The sequence below is a fragment of the Papio anubis genome, chromosome 11 (assembly GCF_008728515.1).
Source record: "Papio anubis isolate 15944 chromosome 11, Panubis1.0, whole genome shotgun sequence".
Taxonomy (NCBI): Eukaryota; Metazoa; Chordata; class Mammalia; order Primates; family Cercopithecidae; genus Papio; species Papio anubis.
In genome coordinates, this window is record NC_044986.1 from 70,975,425 (window position 1) to 70,997,213 (window position 21,789).

At 36.4% G+C, this 21,789-nt stretch overlaps 2 protein-coding genes across 7 annotated transcripts in view; both read left to right on the plus strand.

Annotated features, from left to right (window-relative positions):
* The window catches only part of ADK (adenosine kinase), a 566,335-nt gene that overhangs the window by 204,027 nt on the left and 340,519 nt on the right, over nucleotides 1-21,789 (plus strand). The gene's annotated exons all lie outside the window — the stretch shown is intronic.
* On the plus strand, nucleotides 12,726-14,422 carry LOC103887536 (40S ribosomal protein SA-like). Its single transcript, XM_021944001.2, has one exon. It carries the CDS (start codon nucleotides 13,436-13,438, stop codon nucleotides 14,318-14,320), a length of 885 nt encoding a protein of 294 aa, XP_021799693.1. The 5' UTR covers nucleotides 12,726-13,435; the 3' UTR covers nucleotides 14,321-14,422.

Genomic DNA, 21,789 nt, shown 5'->3' on the forward strand with positions numbered 1-21,789 from the left:
GGATTATAAATCATGCTGCTATAAAGACACATGCACACGTATGTTTACTGCGGCACTATTCACAATAGCAAAGACTTGGAATCAACCCAAATGTCCATCAGTGACAGACTGGATTAAGAAAATGTGGCACATATACACCATGGAATACTATGCAGCCATAAAAAAGGATGAGTTTGTGTCCTTTGTAGGGACATGGATGCAGCTGGAAACCATCATTCTCAGCAAACTATCGCAAGAACAGAAAACCAAACACCGCATGTTCTCACTCATAGGTGGGAACTGAACAGTGAGATCACTTGGACTCGGGAAGGGGAACATCACACACCGGGGCCTATCATGGGGAGGGGGGAAGGGGGAGGGATTGCATTGGGAGTTATACCTGATGTAAATGACGAATTGATGGGTGCTGACGAGTTGATGGGTGCAGCACACCAACATGGCACAAGTGTACATATGTAACAAACCTGCATGTTATGCACTTGTACCCTAGAACTTAAAGTATAATAAAATAAATAAATAAATAAATTAATTAATTTTTTTAAAAAGCTATCAACAAATACTACATCTCTCCAGATCCATTCATAAATATAGCAACATTTTGGAAGTGCGGATGAATCAAACATAGTTAATTAAGAAAAATTTTAGTAGCATACATAATTTGTAAATATTGAATAGTTTTTAAATGATACTCTGAGTCATAATTATTTCAAATTGTACATAATGCTAAAAGAGACTAGGATAATAGCAGAATAAGTTACAGTGACTAAAATCATGTTTTTTAAAAGAGATTGGGGAGTCTATGGTGCCCAGTCTGGAGTGCATTGGTGCAATCATAGCTTGCTGTAACCTTGACTCCTGGCTTCAAGCAATCCTCCTGTCTCTGCCTCCCTTTTGTAGTCTCAGGTCTTACATTTAAGTCTTTCATCCGTTTTGAGTTGATTTTTATACATGGTATAACATGAGGATCTAGTTTTATTCTTCTCCATATGGATATCTTTGGTCTGTATATTTATTTATATGACAGTACCATGCTGTTTTGGTTACTGTAGCTTGGTAATATAATTTGAATTTGTGTAGTGTGATGCCTCCAGCTTTCTCTTTTTGCTCAGGATTATTTTAGCTATTTGGGGTCTTCTGTGGTTCCATGTGAATTTCAGGATTTGTTTTTTCTATTTCTGTGAAGAATGCCTTTGTTATTTTCATAGGGATTGCATTTAATCTGTAGCTCACTTTGGTTAGTAAAGATACTTTAACAAAGCCGAGCATGGTGGCTCATGCCTGTAATCTAGCTCTTTGGGAGGCTGAAGTGGGAGAATTGCTTGAGGCTAGGGATTCAAGACCAGCCTAGGCAACATGATGAGACCGTCTGTACAAAAAAAAATTTTTTTTAATTAGCTAGGCATACACTTGTAGTTCCATCTACTTGGGAAGCTGAAGCAGGAGGATCCTTTGGGCCCAGGTGGTCAAGGCTGCAGTATGCTATAATCATGCCACTGCACTCCAGTCTGAGCAACAGAGAGAGATCTTATCTCTGAGTAAAAGAAAAAAAAATTGTAATTAATAGAAAAAAACATTTTAACAATAGTCTTTCAATTCCTGAACATGGGATGTCTTTTTTTCCTTTTCTATTCAGTTTCTTTCATCAGTGTCTTATAATTTTCCTTGTATAGATCTTTCATCTGCTTGGTTAAATTTCTTTCCTAGTTATTTTATTTTTTTGTAGCTATTGTAAGTGGTTTGCTTTCTTGGTTTCTTTTTCAGGTTGGTTGCTCTTAGTGTATAGAAATTCTACTGACTTTTGTATGTTGATTTTGTATCTGACAACTTTACTAAATTCATTTATCAGTTCTAATATAATATAGTCTAATTAATGTATTAGACTAGAAGTATAAGATCTCTCCTGGAGAATGTTCCATGTACTGATGAGAAGAATGTGTATTCTGTGGCAGTTGGATGAAATGTTCTGTAAAGGTCTATTAGGTTTATTTGCTCTAGAGTATAGTTTAACTTATATTTCTTATAAGAACACCTTATGTTTCTTTTGTATAAGAACACTGATGTTCTTATATTTCTAGTTTAATAATGTATATTTCTAGTTTAATAATGTATAAGATTTCTCCTGGAGAATGTTCATGTCCTGATGAAAAGAATGTGTATTCTGAGGCAGTTGGATGAAATGTTCTGTAAATGTCTTAGGTTTATTTGATCTAGAGTATAGTTTTTTACTTCAGTGTTTATTGATTTTCTGTTGGGATGATCTGTCCATAGCTGAAAGTAGGAAATTGAAATCCCCTACTATTACTGTATTTATCTCTTGCTCTTGCTCCTGTGTACTCACACTCGCTCTCTCTCATGCTCTCTCTCTCTTTCCCTTTATATCTAATAATATTTGCTTTATATATTTGGATACACTGTTGTTGGGTGCATATATATTTATTATTGTTATTCTTTTGTTGACTTGACCCCTTTATCATTATATAATGATCTCCTTTGTCCCTTTTACAGTTTTTGACTTAAAGTCTATTTTGCCTAATACAATTATAGGTATTCCTGCCCTTTTCTGGTTTTTATTTGAATAGAATATCTTTCTGCATCTCTTCACTTTCAGTATCTGTGTGTCTTTATAGGTGAAATGAGTTTCTTGTAGGCAGCATGTATTTGGGTCTTGTTTTTAAAATGTGTTCACCCACCCTGTGTCTTTATTTTGGTTTTTTTTTGAGATGGAGCCTCACTCTGTCCCCCACGCTGGAGTGCAGTGGTGTGATCTCAGCTCACTACAACCTCCAGCTCCCTCGTTCAAGCAATTCTCCTGCCTCAGCCTCCCAAGTAGCTGGGACTACAGGCATGCGCCACCATGCCTGGCTAATTTTTGTATTTTTAGTAGAGACAGGGTTTCACTATGTTGGCCAGGCTGGTCTCAAACTCCTGACCTCATCATCCATCCGCCTCGGCCTTCCCCAGTGCTGGGATTGCAGGTGTGAGCCACCATGCCTTTTCTATGCTGTGTCTTAATTGGAACGTTTTGTTCATTTATATTCAGTATTATTGATAGATAAGGTTTTACTACTCTTATTTTGTTACTTGTTTTCTAGTTGTTTTTAACTTTTCTTCTGCTTCTTTTCTTACTGTCTTTCTTTGTGGTTAGGTGATTTTCTCTTAAGAGTACATTTTAATTTATTGCTTTTTATCCGTTTTTGCATTGTGGTTACCATGAGGCTTATAAATAAACATCCTGTAGTTACAGCAAGTATCTAAAACTGATAATCAACTTAACTTTGATATTATTTTTAATAGTTATTATTAAATGTTAAATTTATTATTCATTTAAGTTTATTATTAAAATTATTTATTTATTATAAATTATTATTATTAGTTATTATTTAGTAGTTATTATTTTTAATAGTTTTGTCTTTTAGTCATCTTACTACAGATATTAGTGTTTTAAACACTGCAAATACAGTATTAATATAACACTCATTTTAGTGTTCCTTTCTTCCAGTTTGAAGAAGTTTTTAAAGTATTTCTTATTAGACAAGTCTCATTATGATAAATTCCCTCAGCTTTTGTTTGTCTAAGAAAGTCTTTATTTCTCCTTCAGTTTTGAAGGATAATTGTGCTGAGCACAGTAATCTTGGTTGACAGTTTCTTCCCCACCAGCACTCCAAATATATTGTTCCACATTCTCCTGGCTTATAAGGTTTCTGCTGATAAGTCTGCTACCAGGCATATTGGATCTTCCTTACATGTTATTTACTTCTTTTCTTTCAGTGATTTCAGAATTTTTTCTTTGTGTCTTTGATCTTTGTGTGTTTGATTATAATGTGTCCTAGAGTCATCTTCTTTGTGTTCAATCTAATTAGTGATCTTTGACCTTACTTTACCTGAATATTTATATCTTTTTTCAGATATGGAAAGTTTTCTGTTATCATTTCCTTGTGTAAGTTTTCTACCCCTTTGTCTTTCTCAGTTCTTCTTTGACTTCTCATAGATTTTGTAAGCTTTCTTGCTTTTATTTATTTTTTCTTTTCCCCATATTTTTAATCATTTTTCTTTGAGCTCACTGATTCTTTTGTTTATTTGATTAATTCTGCTTCTGTTGCTCTCTATTGCGATTTTCACTTCATTAATTTTTGTTTTAGTTGCAGAATTTTTGGTTTTTTAAAAAAGTTATTTCAGTCTCTGTTATATTTCTCTCATAAATTTCTGAATTGATTCTTCATGTTTTCTTTAAGTTATTTGAGCTTCCTTCAAAGAGGTATTTTAAATTTTTGGAGTGATCACAAATCTCTGTCACTTTGGGATTAGTCTGTAGTACCTTATTTTGTTCTTTTGGTGTGATCGTATTTCCCTCAATGTTCTTAGTGCTTTAAAAGTGTGATGATGTCTGTGCATTGAAGGATTTGTAATTTATTTTAGTCTTCCCAGCCTGACTTTGTTTGTGTCTGTCCTTCTTCAAGAGGCCTTCCAGGAATTCTAAAGCTGACTGATTATTACATTCCCTGAGCTTCTGACCAATTACAGCCATCTCAGTACTAGAGGATGCTTTAGGCCCAGGTTTGCTGAGTCCTGCAAGGGCTCCAAGGTTGACACAGCTTTCTGGCCCAGATGGACCTCAGAAAGACCCAAGGAAGGTACTTGGGCGGCTTGGGAATGCCATCCAGACACCTGAGGCCAGAAGACTCTCCTAGTGGTCCAGATGGGTATGCCTCCCAACAAATCTCTGCACAGATGGGATAGGTTCCCAACTACAAAGAGAGTGGCTGGAGTTGAGACACTGCCTCTTTGGAATCTAATGTGGGAAGGAGGCTGATTGGCTCACCTCATTGGCTCAGATTGGCATGCATCACCCGAGAGGTCCCAGTATAATCTGGGCAGTTTCTTGACTGCAGCAAGAGGGATTGGAGCCAAGACTGGCCCCTTCATATGGATATGCCTATCACATGGGCCCAGTTGGGCCTGTGTCTCCCAGCAAGTCCCTCCATAGATAGAATTATTCCCTGACTACAGCAGGAGAGGCTAGAAGTGAGACTGTGCCCCCTTAGGATTTGCTATGGGACAGAGGATTGAGAACCTGGTCTTGGCTCAGAGGGGTGTGCATCGCCCTGAATGTTCCTGCACATATAGGATACTTCTCCAACTGCAGTGAGAGGAGCCAAAGCTGAAACTGCACCACCCTGGGATCTACTGTTGGATGGAGGTTTATGTGCTTGTCATGTTGGCTCAGATGGGTGTATGTCACCCAGCAGGTCCCTGCATAGACAGGAGAGTTCCCTAACAGCAGGAGGAGGGTTTGGATCTGAGACTGGACCCTCTCAGGATCTGCTGTGGGATGGGGGCTGGAGAACCTGATCTGAGCATGCATCTGGCCAGTAGACCCTGTAAACAAGATAGTTTCCTGGTTGCAGCAGGAAAGGCTGGAGCTGAGACTGGGCTCCCTCAGGATCTCCTGTGTTGCAGAATCTGGAGAGCCCGTCTTGTTTACCCAGACAGATACCCCTCTTCTGGCAGATCTCTGCACAGAATTATTTTCAGACCACAGCAAGAAGGATCAGAGCTGAAAATGGACCACCTGAGGATCTGCTGTGGGATGGAGGTTGGTGTGCCTGTCTCATTAGCTCAAATGGCACCCATCTCCCAGCAGGCTCCTGTTTCTGCACAGACAGGATGCATCCCCTATTGCAGCAGGAGGAGCTGGAGCTAAGTCTGGGGCCTCCCTTGGGATCTGTGGCATGGAGTCTGGAGACCCTTGTCTCATGACTCAGAGACACACCCATAGGAGATAACTTTTCAACTTCTTCTAGTAAGCAATCATTTGAATCATTAAGTATTTTTGGTGCATTATACATAACCACACTTAATTACATTCACACCTGTACTTTCTTATTGCTACCCATATTTGAGGAATAGGTCTTTCCCTTCTTTCCTTCTATATTTAAAACCTTTTATCTATATTTTCTTCTCATGCCTTGTGTCTAATCTCAAACCTTATTCTCTTCTTGATCTTCGCTAACTTTGTTGTAAATGTGCTCCTATTCCAATATTGAAACAAATGGGCAAACTTTCCAACATTTGCCTTATCCTCATTTCAGCTGAATTTCTTGACAGTGTAGTTCACACTTCTTTATCTTTGATGTATTCAGCTGCTCTCACCACGTTTTTAAAATCCAGTGGGCAGGAGTCACCCATGAACTTTTAGTTGCCAAATCCAGTGAACACTTTTCAGTTCTTGTCTATTTGACTTATTTCTGGCATTTATCAGTGTTGACCTTACCATAACTCTGAAACTTTTCCTCTGTCTTGCTTAGCTTATATGATACCTTTTCCCTCAGGTTTTTCTTCTTTTCTGGCTCCTCTTCTTCCTTTTCCACAGCTGGCAATTCCTACTCTTACAGCTCTTCTAATGTTTTCCTTTCCTTTCCTTTATCTTTAGGCAAAGGCTATGGCATATGTGTGTGTGTGTGTGTGTGTGTGTGTGTGTGTGTGTGTGTGTGTTCTAGCAGCCTCTTTCAAATGAATTCCAATGGATTCTAACACTAAGCTGGAGTGTCAGGTACTACTTGTGATTTCTTCTCTTTTAGCTTCCTGGGAGTTTTACAGAATCTACGCTAGCCATCACTACTTCTCACAGTCTTTTCCTAACACTTTTTTTTCTCCCTTTCTCCAGTTTATTCACTTCTCTTTTAGATTACAGAACAATTTTCCTCTGTTCTCTCTACATCCAGTCTGGCTCTCCTCCAGTCTCTGTTCCACGGAGCTACTGAAAACCCTACTAAGAAACAAATTTTGTAGTATCATTTCCTTACAATGCTTCAGTAATTAATGTTAACATTTAGGTTAAAAACAGCCTTATCTTTAAGAAAATTTTAAAACTGATTTAAAATTTATATAATGTGAAATAAATCATGTTAAAGTATACAATTCAGTGGCATTTACTGCATTCCCAGTGCTGTACAACCATAATTTCTAAGTAGTTCTAAGTTTTCATCACCCCAAAGGGAAACTCCGTACGCATCAAGCAATCATTTGTCATTATCCCCTCCGGCTAGCCCCTTTCATCCATTAATCAACTTTCTGTGTCCATGGATTTACCTATTCTGGAGGTTTCATATGCATGAAATCATCACTATATGTGACATTTTCTGTCTGTTCTTTTACTTAGAATAATGTCTTGGAGGTGCATCCCATTTTGTTGCATATATTAGCACTTCGTTTTTTTTTTTGATTGAATAATGTTCCATTGTATAGCTATACCACATTTGTTATTCATTCATCAACTGATGGACATTTGAATTGTTTCTGCCTTTTGAATGCCTGATTTTGATTCATTTTTGTAGAGTCCTTAGGTTTTCCTAAGTATAAGATCATTTCATCTGGGAACAAGGCTAATTTAATTTCCTCTCTTTCAATTTGGATGCCCTTTATTTCTTTGTCTTACCTAAATGCTTTGGCTGATTTATTCTGGGCAAATACCTGTGAAGAGTGTTTAATTGCTGGGTCATATGGTAATTCTATATTTAACTTTTTAAAAAAATTGTCTACCACAACATCTGCAACAAGATAAATTTTCTCCAGCAACTTATGAGGGTTCGAGTTTGTGTACATCCTCACTAATCCTTGTTATTTTATTTTCCAGTTTTAAATACTACTAATATCTAACTCAGTGGGTATAAAGTTATATCTCGTTGTATTTATGATTTGCCTTTTCCTAATGACTAATGATATTGTAAATGTTTTATGTGCTTGTTGTCCATGCATACATCTTTTTGAGAGAAGTGTATATTCAACTTATTTTCCCTTTTTTTAATATGATTTTTATTTTTAACCAAGAAATACCTTTTAAGTGATCAGACCTGGAACCTTGCCAGGTTTAATGATTGTCAAAGCAGAACCATATTTTGACTTTTGAAGTTATCTATTATTATAGTCTTGTTTTTCATAATTACTTGAATATTATCAGCATCTCTGGACCCTTTGTACTTAAAACATAGTATTTTAAATCTTTATATTGAAATATTCAGTACGTCTTGAAAGTTTTAATATAGAACACTCTACTTTGCATTTCTTTATATCCTAAAATGCAATTACAAAAAGGGTGTTATTTTCTCTGCCAATTAAGTAGCCTTCATTGGTTGATATTGAACAAATTGCTGATACTTGTTTCTGTCATGTTTACTTTTTTAAAAAAATATTTTTTGCTTTCTTGTTGATACTTCCAAACAATTGCTAGGTTAATTTGTCAGTTGCAAATGTGAAATAAAATTGTCTTTAGCAGTCTTTCAAATAAAATTTTCGTTGAGGCTAAAGAGATACTGGATTACAATCAACATTTGTAGATATGTCATATATAGAGAACCAAAAAAAATTATAAATCTGATATAATTATCAGTGTGCCATATGGACATGGCTCATGCCTGTAATCTCAGCGTTTTGGGAGGCCGAGGCAGGTGGATCACTTGAGTCTAGGAGTTCAAGATTAGCCTGGGCAACATGGTGAAACCCCATCTCTATAAAAAATACAAAAATTAGCCAAGCGTGGTGGTACACACTGTAGTCCCAGCTGTTTGGGAGGCTGAGGTGGGTGGATCATTTAAGCTCGGTAGGCAGAGGTTGCAGCGAGCCGAGATTGTGTCTCTGCACTCCAGCCTAGGTAACAGAGCGAGACCCTGTCTCAGAAAGCAAAACAAAAACACCCAAATATCAATGTGCTATGAGACCTCATATTGTATGTGTTCATTCCCCCAAATTGGAGCATTTTAAGAAGCAAGAAGAGCGCTCTAAATTAGTTTATATCTTGCTTTTCTCCTTATGTTCTGTAGATTCTTTAGTACTCCATAAGAAAAATTTGCTCTAGAAATCATGAAAACTGCAAATGCGTTATATCCTCTATGAAACCACTTTTAATTTAGTTGATAAACCCTGATCATTGTTGCACTATACATCAGAAAATGTATAGCAGTGACTATTTTGTAAATATGAAGAGTTCGTATTCAGCACATTCAGCAATGGCTTATATCTAAAATTGTTATTGAAGAATACTTTAAAAAATGTCTTTGCCTAGGGTCTTTAAAGCTGGCACTTTAAAACTATGTTTCATGGATTGTCAGTTGGAATGGACTTCAGGAGGTCCGTAAGTCCATGAAATTACAGTTTTTTAACGTGTGAATTTTTCTGAGGATACATAATTTTTATCATATTCTCAAAAGAATCTAAAACTCAAAAAATGATTAAGAGCCACTGATATAAAATGTTGATAAAGGCCATGGTGGATCACATTATACATTGATTCTCATTCTTCAGAAGCTTTGCATGTGTGAGTTTACCTGCTCACTAAAATGTACTTGTAAATCCAAAACCAGTACTCAGGGTGCTTTTATAGTCATTTGTAGACATATGTGGAGAAGCAAAAAATTTGAGTCACCTTATGTGTTCATTCCTCTCTGAGGTCAAAGAAGGTAATGATTTGCCTTGTTGTTTCAACTGTCATACTGTAAACAAGTGTCCTTTTCAATGCATATATAGTGACATATTAATCACATTTTTTTGTTGTTGATTTTTCTGTTTAAAAAAATCCCGAGCATAGTGCAGATATGCTGTCTAGTGTTTCTAAGCATAAGAAGGCTGTGACACACCTTAGAGAATAAAAATCTGTAATAGACAAACTTGGTTCAGGCATGAGTTACATTACTGTTGACTGTGAGTTCATTGTTAATAACTCAAATATGAAGTATCAATGTCTGTATAAATAGTTAAATATAATTTTATATAGATATAAATATAAATCATTAAAATACAGAATCTTTAAACAGAAACATACATTTTAGAAATTATGTATTGGCATTGGTTGACAAAGATGTTGTTTGGAGAGGTTTGCAGGAAACTAACCCTGTCTTTTTCCCAGGAACAATAATTCTGCAGGAGGCAGAACCTGTTTTCCAGGTTGGAATACAGTGGCATGAACATGGCTCACTGCAGTTTTGACCTCCTGTGCTTCTTCTGCCCCAGCTTCCAAAGTAGTTCGGACTACAGGCACATGTCACCGTGCCTGGTAATTTTTGTATTTTTTGTAGAGACAGGGTTTCTCTTGCTCAGACTGGTCTTGAATTTCTGGGCTCAAACAGTCCTCCCATCTTGGACCTGCAAAGTGCTGAGATTAGAGATGTGAGCCTCCATGCCCAGCTCTAGTTAACCTTTTGCAGTGTTTTTTTGTTTTTGTTTTTTTTAACTTAATGTTTCTAAATTCCTTCTAGGGTAAACATAGAAATTTCTTCTAGGCTAATACATAGAGACTCGGTCATTTACCGCTTCATAGTATCACACATCAGATACTTCTGACATAACCATGATAAATGTTAGTGGTTTCATGGTCTTATTTACACTCCAGCTCTACCAGAATTCACTAATCTACTTCAGGTTTCTGTCTGAAATACTCTCTTTTTTCTTTTCTTTTCTTTTTTTTTTAATACAGAGTCTCACTCTGTTGCCCAGGCTGTAGTGCAGTGGCCCCATCTCAGATCACTGCAAACTCTGCCTCCCATGTTCAAGTGATTCTCCTGCCTCAGCCTCCCGAGTAGCTGGGACTATAGGTGCACACCACCACACCCAGCTAATTTTTATATTTTTAGTAAAGACGGAGTTTCACCATGTTGGCCAGATGATCTGCCTGCCTTAGCCTCCCAAAGTGCTAGGATTAACAGGCATGAGCCACTGCACCCGGCCTCTGTCTGAAATATTCGTATTGTTCATCATACAGTATGTTGGGCTATAGTACTGTATTTTGCTCCAGGGTGTTGATAACCATTTATGCTGAGTTTAGCCATTTTACTTAAGAGTCTACTAATTCATTGTAGATAAAGAGTTACTAGTTTGGCATGGTGGAGCATGCCTGTAATCCCAGCACTTTGGGAGGCCGAGGCAGGCGGATCGCTTGAGTCTAGGAGCTCAAGACCAGCCAAGACAACATGGCAAATTTTATCTCTACAAAAATTACAAATATTAGCCAGGTGTGGTGGTGCATGCCTGTAGTCCCAGCTACTCAGGAGGCTGAGGTGGGAGGATTATTTCAGACTGGGAGGTAGAGGCTGCAATGAGCCATGATCATGCCGCTGTGCTCCAGCCTCAGAGACAGAGCAGTACCACAAAAAAAATTAGAAGATTTCTTTATTTAACAAATATAAGTTGTATATTTGCATAGTTGATTGCATTCATGAAGTCAAAGTATTTTTTATTCATTAAATCTAAAGGAAGTTGGAGCTCTCTGCTTTTGATAACATGAAGTAACAAGTACTGTACTTATCCTCCATCTAAAATGATGATTAAAGAAAATTTGTGTGTTTATCTCTTAAGACACAGAGCAAGCATTTGATAAAATCCAACATCCATTCCTCATAAAATCACTCCTGAAACTGGTGATAGAGAGGAACTTCCTCAACCTGATAATTAGCATCTATAAAGAACCGATGGTAACATTATATTTACTGGTGAAAGTCTGAATGCTTTCTCACTAAGATCAGGAATAAGATAAGGATGTCTGCTTTCACTGCTTCTGTTCGATATTGTACTGGAGGTTCTAGCCAGTGCAATTAGTCAATAAAAAGAAGTGCTTCTAGATTAAAAAACAGAAGTAAATCAATCATTATACTTCAGTGATATGATCATCTATGTATGTTATTCTGTAGAATCTACAAAAAGGTACTAGAATGAATAATTGAGTTTAGCACACTTGCAGAATATAAGATCAGTACTTAAAACTCGTGTAGTTTTCTGTACTAGGAAAAAAAATTTGAAATTGAAATTTAATAAAAGAAATATTTTCTATCACATAAATAATACAATATACTTGGGGACAAATCTGACAAAAGATCTGGAAGACCTTTACTCTGAAAACTGTAAAAACATTACTAAATGAAAATAAGTGAACAGTTTCCTTACGTATGATACTAATAGAATGATCCATTTAAAATTGATTAATTGTACATCAGCTATATACATAAGCCAAAATTTAGACAGTTGTACACCTTAAATATGTACATATGATTTGAATTAATTTTGTTAATTCAAATCCCTATACTACTGTTAAAACATATTAGAAAAACAAACTAAAGGAATTTATGTTCATATGACAGTAAATGAGTTGTCTGAACTCACCTCAATTTTTTTTTTATTATACTTTAAGTTCTAGGGTACATATGCACAACGTGCAGGTTTGTTACATATGTATACGTGTGCCATGTTGGTGTGCTGCACCCATTAACTCGTCATTTACATTTTTAATCCTAGGATGAATCCATCTCTAAAAAGTACTGAACATCTCTGAAAAGTTATGAATGTGGTATAGATGTTCTCCCATAACCTCCTATGTATCAATTATTGTTATCAGGAAATCAGAACTAGCTTAAATAGTCATAACATTGACCATCTGCTTTCCTTGTTAAATACATTTGACTACTAACTTAATGTTTTCAGTTAGCCCTCTAAAATTTGAGAAAGCAGCATCTTTTTTACCTTTTTGCCTGATTTCTACAGGCTTTCTGATATATAGCTGGCCCTCTAGATCATTGTTGGCAGTTTGAAATATGTGTGATTATGATGCAGAGTATTTTAAATATTATAAATATTTGATCAATATTTTTATCATATAAATTTTTTTCTTTAAAAAAATAAAATTTAGAGATGGGGTCACATTATGTTGCCCAGGTCTTGAACTCCTGAGCTCAAGTGATCCTTCTGCCTTGGCCTCCAAAAGTGCTGGGATTACTGATGTGAGCCACTGCACCCAGGCTACAGTACACTTTTGATAAATATTTTTGATTACGTAGAATAATTTTACGGTGAGTTCAAAGTAGGCTTTTGCAGTTTTTATTGTGGACATGTATTTATACTGTTAGTTTCAGGATATCTTTACTTATCATCTCCTGTGTTTTTAATCATGATGTTTCCTTTTCAAACAACACATTATGATGAAAGATCAGTTTTCAATGAAATCATTTATAAGTATGTACTAGCTACTGCAACTTCGGGGTTTGGAAAGGAAAAATTAAAGTGCGCTATGTTTACATGTTGGAAACATGTTGGAAAAATCAGTCTAGGATTGGAAGAAGATGGGAAGATTTAGGAGTAATTGTTAATGGGTACAAGGTTTCTTCTTAGGGTGAGAAAATGTTCTAAAATTATTTGTGGTGATGGTTACACAAGTATGATTATACCTAAAATCATTGAATCATACACTTTAACTGGATAAATAAAAGGCTTTTATATTGGAAAGGAAATAGTAAAACTGTATCTGTTTGTAGATAACATGATCTTATATACAAAACAAAAATCTTAAGGAGTCCCCTAAAAATCTATTAGAGGTAATAAATGACTTTTCACACTACCCACATAGGGGTCCATATGGCGTTCTGGATTCCCATCATAGCTTAAAGCGAAACTTTTCACCATGTCCGGAGCCCTTGATGTCCTGCAAATGAAGGAGGAGGATGTCCTTAAGTTCCTTGCAGCAGGAACCCGCTTAGGTGGTACCAATCTTGGCTTCCAGATGGAACAGTACATCTCTATGAGGAAAAGTGATGGCATCCACATCATAAATCTGAAGAGGACCTGGGAGAACCTTTTGCTGGCAGCTCATGCCATTGTTGCCAATGAAAACCCTACTGATGTCAGTGTTAGATTATCCTCCAGGAATATTGGCCAGAGGGCTGTGCTGAAGTTTGCTGCTGCCACTGGAGCCACTCCAGTTGCTGGCCACTTCACTCCTGGAATCTTCACTAACCACATCCAGGCAGCCTTCCAGGAGCCACGGCTTCTTGTGGTTACTAACCCCAGGGCTGACAACCAACCTGTCACAGAGGCATGTTATGTTAACCTATCTACCACTGATTTGTGTAACACAGATTCTTCTCTGCACTATGTGGACATTGCCATTCCATGCAACAAAAAGGGAGCTCACTCAGTGGGTTTGCTGTGGTGGATGCCGGCCCAGGAAGTTTTGCGTGTGTGTGGCACCATTTCCCATGAACACCCATGGAAGTTCATGCCTGATCTCTACAGAGATCCTGAAGAGATTGAAAAAGCAGAGCAGACTGCTGCTGAAAAGGCTGTGACCAAGGAGGAATTTCAGGGTGAATGGACTGCTCCAGCTCCTGAGTTAACTGCTACTCAGCCTGAGGTTGCAGACTGGTCTGAAGGTGTGCAGGTACCCTCTGCACCTATTCGTCAGTTCCCTACTGAAGACTGGAGCACTCAGCCTGCCACAGAAGGCTGGTCCGCAGCTCCCAGTGCTCAGGCCATTGAATGGGTAGGAGCAACCACTGAAAGATCTTAAGCTGTTCTTGCACACACTCTTAAGCAACATGGAAATAAGGTTGATGGAAAATAAACATCAGTTTCTTTAAAAAAAAAAAAAAAAGTAATGCATTCATCTAGGTTGACAGATAAAATACCAAGATAGAAAAATCTATTGGATTTTTGCACAGTATTAGTGGACAAACTGAAAATGAAGTTATGAAACAATTTCATTTAAATATCTTAAAAAGAAATAATGTACTTAAGTATAAATATAACAACAGAAGTGTGAAACTTATACTCTAAAAACTACATAACATTGAAAGACATTAAAGGAAACTAAATGGAAAGACATTAAATGTTGATATTTTGAAAAGATTTAATATTTTTAGGATGGCAGTTCTCCCCCAAATTGATCTAAAATAAATTTAAATTTCCTACTAAAATCACAGCTAAATTCTTTGCACAATTTGACAAGCTGCTCTTAAAATTAATATGGAAATTCAAGGGACCCAGTATAGCCAAAACAATCTTGAAAAAGACCAAAATTGTGTTTCTCACTTCCCAATTAAAAAACGTATGATGAAGCCATACCAATATGTAGTTCTGGCATAATGATAGACATATCTATTAATGGTATAGAATTGAGAACAGAAATAAACCTTCACATTTATGGTAACCTGTCTTTCTATAAGTGTGCCATGGCATAAAGAATAGTCTTTTCAATGAAGGGTACTAGAACACCTGCCCATCCATATGGAAAAAAAAAAGAAGCTGGACCCCTATCTCATATGTAAAAATTAACTCAAAATGAATTAAAGACTTAGCTGTAAGAATTAAAACTGCAACCATTAGAAGAAGACATAGGGATACATGTTTATGACCAGGCATAGGATATGGGCTGGCAAATGATTCTTAGATAGGTCATGTGCATGAGCAATAAGAGAAAAGAATACATAAATTAGATTTTGTCAAGTTTTGAAACTTTTGTGCTTTAAAGGACACCATCAAGAAAGTGAAAAGACAACCCACAGAATGGGAGAAAATTGCACTCACATATCTATTTTATCTTGAATATATAAAGAATTATTTAGACTCAATAATGATGAAAAGACAAATAACTCACTTTTAAAAATGGGCAGAATATCTGAATAGGCAGTTTCCCAAAAGAAGATATACAAATGACTAAGGAGCACATAAAAAGATTCTCAACATAATTAGCTGTCAGGTATATTAAAATCAAAACTACAATGAGATACCGTTTCACTCCTGCTAGGATGATGGGTATAATCAGAAGAACAGAAGTTTTGGCAAGGATTTGGAGAACCCTAAGCCATTGCTGGTGGAAATGTTAAATGGTGTAGCCTTTTTGGAAAAGAATCTTGCAATTCCTTAAATATTTGAACATAGAGTTGCCATACACAGCAATTCTGCTCCTAGGTGTATACACAAGACAAAAGAAAATGTTTGCACAAATGTTTATAGCAGCATTATGTATAATAGCCTAAACATGGAAACACCCCAAGTGTGTTACTAACTGATAAGTGAATAAACAAAATTTGGAATATCCATACAATAGAATATCATTTGACAAAAAAGAAATGCAGTACTGATACATGTTACAACATGGGCAAATTTTGAAAATATCATGCTAAATGAAAGAAGCCAGTCATACAAGCACACATGTTTTATGATTCCGTGTCTGAGAAGTGGCCTGAACATGCATATTTTTAGAGACAGAAAATAAATTAGTGTTTGCCTAGGACTTGTGAGGATGAGATTTTTGCAAGTGGTGACTCAAGAGTGAACTGGTTTTTTTGGGGGGTGTTGAAAAATGTTCTAAAATTGATGTGGTGATGCCTGTACAACTCGAAATATACTAAACACCATTGAACTGTACACTTCAAAGGGATGAATTGTGTAGTATGTGAATTATGTCTTAAGAAGCTGATAAATAAAGAATATATATTTATTGGGCTGTTTTACCCTTCAAATGGATTTTACCCATATGTGATATTTTTTACCATGATACATTGATCATTTGCAGAGTTTTTGTTCCTTAAATTATGCATATCCTACAAATGTAAAATGTCTCATTTGTCAATATCACTACTAAACAAGAAAATAGTCTGTAAGCATTGGGAACCTCGCTGGTGGATATGAGTTTTACATGATCATAATTTTCAGAGACCCAGGGAGAATTATCTCCCATTTTTTGGTTAGTTTTCTGTACACTGTTGCCTAATTGTCTTTCTGAAATACAGATTTATCATGTAACTCTCTGATCCCAGCCTGCTTGTCATTGTCATGCACAGTTAGTCCTTCATAAAATATGCTATTATGGGCCCCATCTTTTACTAAATTCAGAGAAAGCCTGCCCATGTCTCTGTATTTTTGTGCGTATGAGTTTCTCTATTTATAATTCACTTTAGTTTATTTTTCTTGTTTTCAGCCTGGTAAAATCTTCAAACTTCAAGAACCAGCGTATCTGTCATTTACTCTTTGACCTTTTCATTATGCCCCATATTCTTTGGTGCTTTCCAAGTATTTTGTTCGTACCTTTGTTATAACACTGCTTGTATTTTGTTTTCATTTTTACTCCTCCACTAGAGCTATGAACTCCTGATGACTTTATTTGTGCTTGTATTGCCTCACAGAGTACTTTTAGATATAATAAGAGTCTCTTGGATTAACAAGTGCCTAATTTTATTGTGGGTGCTCAGTAATACTTTTATTTTGATGATGTTATAATTGAGGTATGAATCAGACTCCCCTTACACTTTCTGCATATAAATCTTTTTTGTAAAAGAACTCTATTCATTTTAATTATCCTATGAAAACTTAATTACCAATATTGTTTGTAGATGTCTGTTGCCAGATTTTTTAAAAAAAGATGCATTACCATCCCCATAAGTGATATTGCCTTTTGCTTTTTTTCATATAAAAATGACAACTTTGCCTGTCAAATTATAAAAAATGGTTTCTCATTATTTTCATTTGCCATTCTTCTAGAGAATATATATGTTTCTTGTTTGTTAGTGTTCATATCATTGCTCTTTTAAAAAAATTGTAGTTATGCAAGAATGGGTGTAGGCAGGCTAAAATATGGACTCTCCAGAAATGTGGATATGCCTGGGAAATTGTCATTTGATTCACCTGTCTTCACAATGAGCATTTTGGACCATGATACAGTTGTTAGTACCTATTTACACTTGGCTGATAGGCAGGCTCAAAGCTGTAGTCTCTTATTAGAGTCAGACAAGGGAGGCCGGAATGGCAAGAGCCATTTTTTTTTTTTAACTGCTGGTGCTACCTCAGCAGCACCAGGAGAGTGGCAAAGGGGGCTTCTTCAAAGATTTTATGGTATCTTTACTTTATGTCAAAGTCTAAGCTATCAGTATTTTTCTTTGTAGTATTCATGTATGTGCCATAGTTAGGAAATCTTTCTCTGTCTGTTATTAAAATAAGTGGTTGAATTTTCTAATACCTTTATGAGTTCTGTTTTGTTTTGGTTTGTTTTTTCATTTGTATGGGGTTTTTGTTGTTGCTGCTGCTGTTGTTGTTTTTACACTTTTGGTTAAAGATTTTTTGGTTAAAGTGTGACAGGAGAAACTTTTCTTTTTTTCCCTGAAAATGGTTCTATCTTTATGCCAGCTTAATGTACTAATTCCCTCATTTCTATCTAAAAAAAAAAATCACCTTTATTTTAATACTATATTGCCATAGGTACTTGGTCTGTGTTTGAACTCTGTATTTTTCTGTTGAGCTCTGTATTAGTACCAAATTGTTTCAAAAGCAATTAACAAATAATACATTTTAATACCTCGTAGTAAACTGCTCCCTTAATCCCATCATTATTACTCATCTATTTCAGAAGGTAGGTACTTTCTTATTATTCTTCCACGTGAATTTAAAAATCATATTGATATTTTCAAAATATCACACTGGACTTTGTAGGTTCTTTGGGAAGAAATAACATTTTTAGGGTAAATTTTTGTTTTTTTATCATATATCAAGATTTTCATTTTAATTTTTTATTTCATAGCTTTTTATTATCAAAAATTTCAAACATACACAGAGAAAGAATAATAGGTATAATGAACTCCATGTTCCTGTTATCCAAGATCGATGACGATGAAAGAACGCCCGGAACAGTCCGGATACCCGGATGATCCACCGATTGTCGACCATCTCGAAATCCACTTGTTCAGGATTTTATCCACTGATCTGATTTACTCATTTAATAGTTTTATGAAAGCGATGATCCTCATTGATCGAATATCTGATGGATTTCTGAAATGGATTAGTGCTTTTTATCGCGCGATCCTTTTTCGCCGCCGCGCCGCCGCCGCCGCTGCCGCTGCCGCCGCCGCCGCGTTTTCGCTTTCTTTTCTTTCTTTTTCTTCTTCTTTCTTCTTTCTTTCTTCTTCCCTGTCATTTACCTTTTTTTAAAAAGAGAAACCAAGTTTGCCCAGGAGAATATCTCACTTTCTGAATTTGGTTAGTTGCTTCATATTTAGTATTTGCTGAGAGTTAGAGCTAGAGATTTGGTTAAACTCAGGTTTCATTTCTTTAGGCAAGAATCTTCTTAAAGTGATGCTCCATCATTTCCATTTTATCTCATCTGTGAGCCATCACATCTGGTTGTTCCGCTTTTAATGATGCTGAGATTAATCACTATGTTCAGGTGTAGGTTTTTTGTTTGTTTGGTTTTCTTTCTGCTATTGTATATAGAACATTTTCCTTACTGTTTTTCTAATATGTTATTGTTGGTATCTGAGAAGATTTTTAAAGCATATGTTTTAGTAACTGGACATCTGACCAAACTCTCCTTACTGCGTCAACTTAAAAATAATGAGATCTGTAAATCTGGAAAAGAGAACTTTATTTCTGAGAAGGGTTACAACCTGTAGGCTGGGAAGCGCAGCCTCTGGATTAGATCAAAAGTAGGCATTTCAAAGAGGATGGGTGAGAGAGGAGTTTTATACTAACTGGGTTAGCTGCATACATGTTTAACAGGTTATAGGAGGAGCTATGAATATTCATGAAAGGGGTCACATGTATGCATGATGAGCAAACATAACATGTTACGTGTGTCCCATGTTCGCTTTGGAATGGAGACTTAACATTAAAAATGCAGTAAAATCAGACTCTATACATCAAAGGTGAGACTTAGGACTCAAAGGTGCTTGGTGCACATTCTCTGTAAACTGACCAGTCCATGGTCAATTGTCACTTATCAGGAAGGATTGCTTTGTAAGTTGGTCAGCAGTCATGTCGAAACCATGAAAAGGGAGGGAAATCTGGCCACAACATCAGGCAGTTGGTCAGTGGAAGAATTTTCCATTCTTTCTTTTCCAGGGCTGGTTTTTGTTTAACTCGTAGGAAAAAAAAGTCTAATGACAGGTAGTGAGGAAGAGGAAGACGTGACGAACCTCCTATCTCATCAAGGCCAGGAAACTTCATTTTTAAAGTTTTTCTGGGACCTCCTTAGCCCATAGACGTCTATTCAGTAGGTTGGGGCACTTAGGAGTTTACTTTATCTCACAACTGTTTCTAATAATTTTTTTACTGATCCTCTTCAGTGACTAGTATAGAATAGTCACACTTGAGCTTTGGGGTTGAAGTGTCTCAAATCAAACCCCAGGATGGTTATTTAGTCTTTCTGTGCCTCAGTTTTTGTTTTTGTTTTTTTTCAATCTATGAAATGGAGATCATGTATCTACCTCATAGGTTTATAATGAAGATTGAATCACTTCCCATAATAATCAGAAACTACATATTTGGGCTGGGAGCAGGGGCTCACACCTGTAATCTCAGCACTATGAGAGACTGAGGTGGGAGGATCCCTTGAGCCCAGGAGTTTGAGGTTACAGTGAGCTATGACCATGCCAATGCACTCGAGTGAGATTCTGCTTCAAAAAAAGAAAGCAGATGTTTATTTTTTAATTTTTCCATATCTTTTGCAGATTGTGATATTGTGCTTTGCCTTTTTTCATATTTTAGGCCTTTATTTAATTTTAGGATGTAATTATATAGGCCATAACAGTTTAAAAATAGCAGTGATAATATGTATCCTACAATAACACAAATAGCTAATATTTATTTTAGTATAATTTTCTTCTTGTATAATTATGTTGTTTTAGTGGTATGTTTTGAATATCACCAGAATAAATTTTTGGTATCTATTGAAATAATACTATAATTTCTTTCCATTGATCTTTTAAGATACAGTTTATCCAATACTTATGATGCCAGATTCCGGGATGCATTAGAAGAGTGTTTGTGACATAGGGAATGTTGGAACAGAAGGAACACTTTACAATGTTAAATAGTTTTATTGAGAAGGTGAGATTTGGGTAAAGACTTTCAAGATGAGTGAGGATCCATATGGCTTTCTGGGGGAAATCCAGTTCAGTAAAGGGGTTGGCATTTGCTAAAGGAGAGCATGTTTGGTGTGTTTCAAAATCCAGTAGGGACTGGGTGCGGTGGTGTGCTTCTGTAGTCCTAGCTGCTCAGGAGGCTAAGATGGAAGGATTGCTTGAGCCCAGGAGTTCAAATGTAGCCTGGACAACATAGCAAGATCCCATCTCTAAAATAAAATAAAAATTTTAAAAATTGTTTAAAATCCTGTAGAGAGTTCACAGTGGTTGGAGCAGAGTAATGGAGAATAGTAGACAATGAAGTTAGGCAATAAAAGGTAAAGGGAAGTGGCTTGAACCTGTAGGGCCTCATAGACTATTGTAAAGATTTTTGCTTTTTAGTGAGTGCTGTTGGAAGCATTGTAGGGTTTTGAACAAAGGAATGACATACTCCGGCTTGCATTTAAAAAGGACAGCTCTATGTGCATGGAGTCAAGGATGGAAGCAGAGAGGTTAGGAAATCATTGCAAAAGTCTAGGCAAGCAGTTATGGTAACTTGGATGGGTGGTAGCAGTGGAGTTAATGAAAAGTGGTTGAAATCTGGAAATAGTTTGAGGACAGGCTTTTCAAATGGACTGGATGTGGTATGTGAATAACACTATTCTAACTGGTCTTGTTGCCTCTCCAATCCAGTTATACACAGTAGCAAAAGTGATCTTACTTTATGTTTGATAATTTCACCTTCTTGATTAAAATTCTTCAGTGGTATACTGAATAAAATTTATCCTTCTTAATATAACCAACAAGGCCCGCACAATCTAGAAACTGCATATTTTGCTAACGATTTTCATCTCCCTGAGCTCTAGCCATACTGGTGTTAAATTGTTTTAATATGCCAAAGTTTTTCCTGCCTCAGATGGTTTGCATTGCTCCTCCCTCTGGAAACTTCCCCTAACCCTAAGGTCACTCTTTACCCAGTCAGCTCGTTTGCATATTTCATGTCTCAGTTTAAATGTCCTTTTGTCTATTTAAAATAGATTTTAGCTGAGTGCCTTTAATCCCAGCTACTTGGGAGGCTGAGGCAGGAGGATCACTTGAGGCCAGGAGATAGAGACCAGCCTTGGCAACATAGCGAGACCTGATCTCT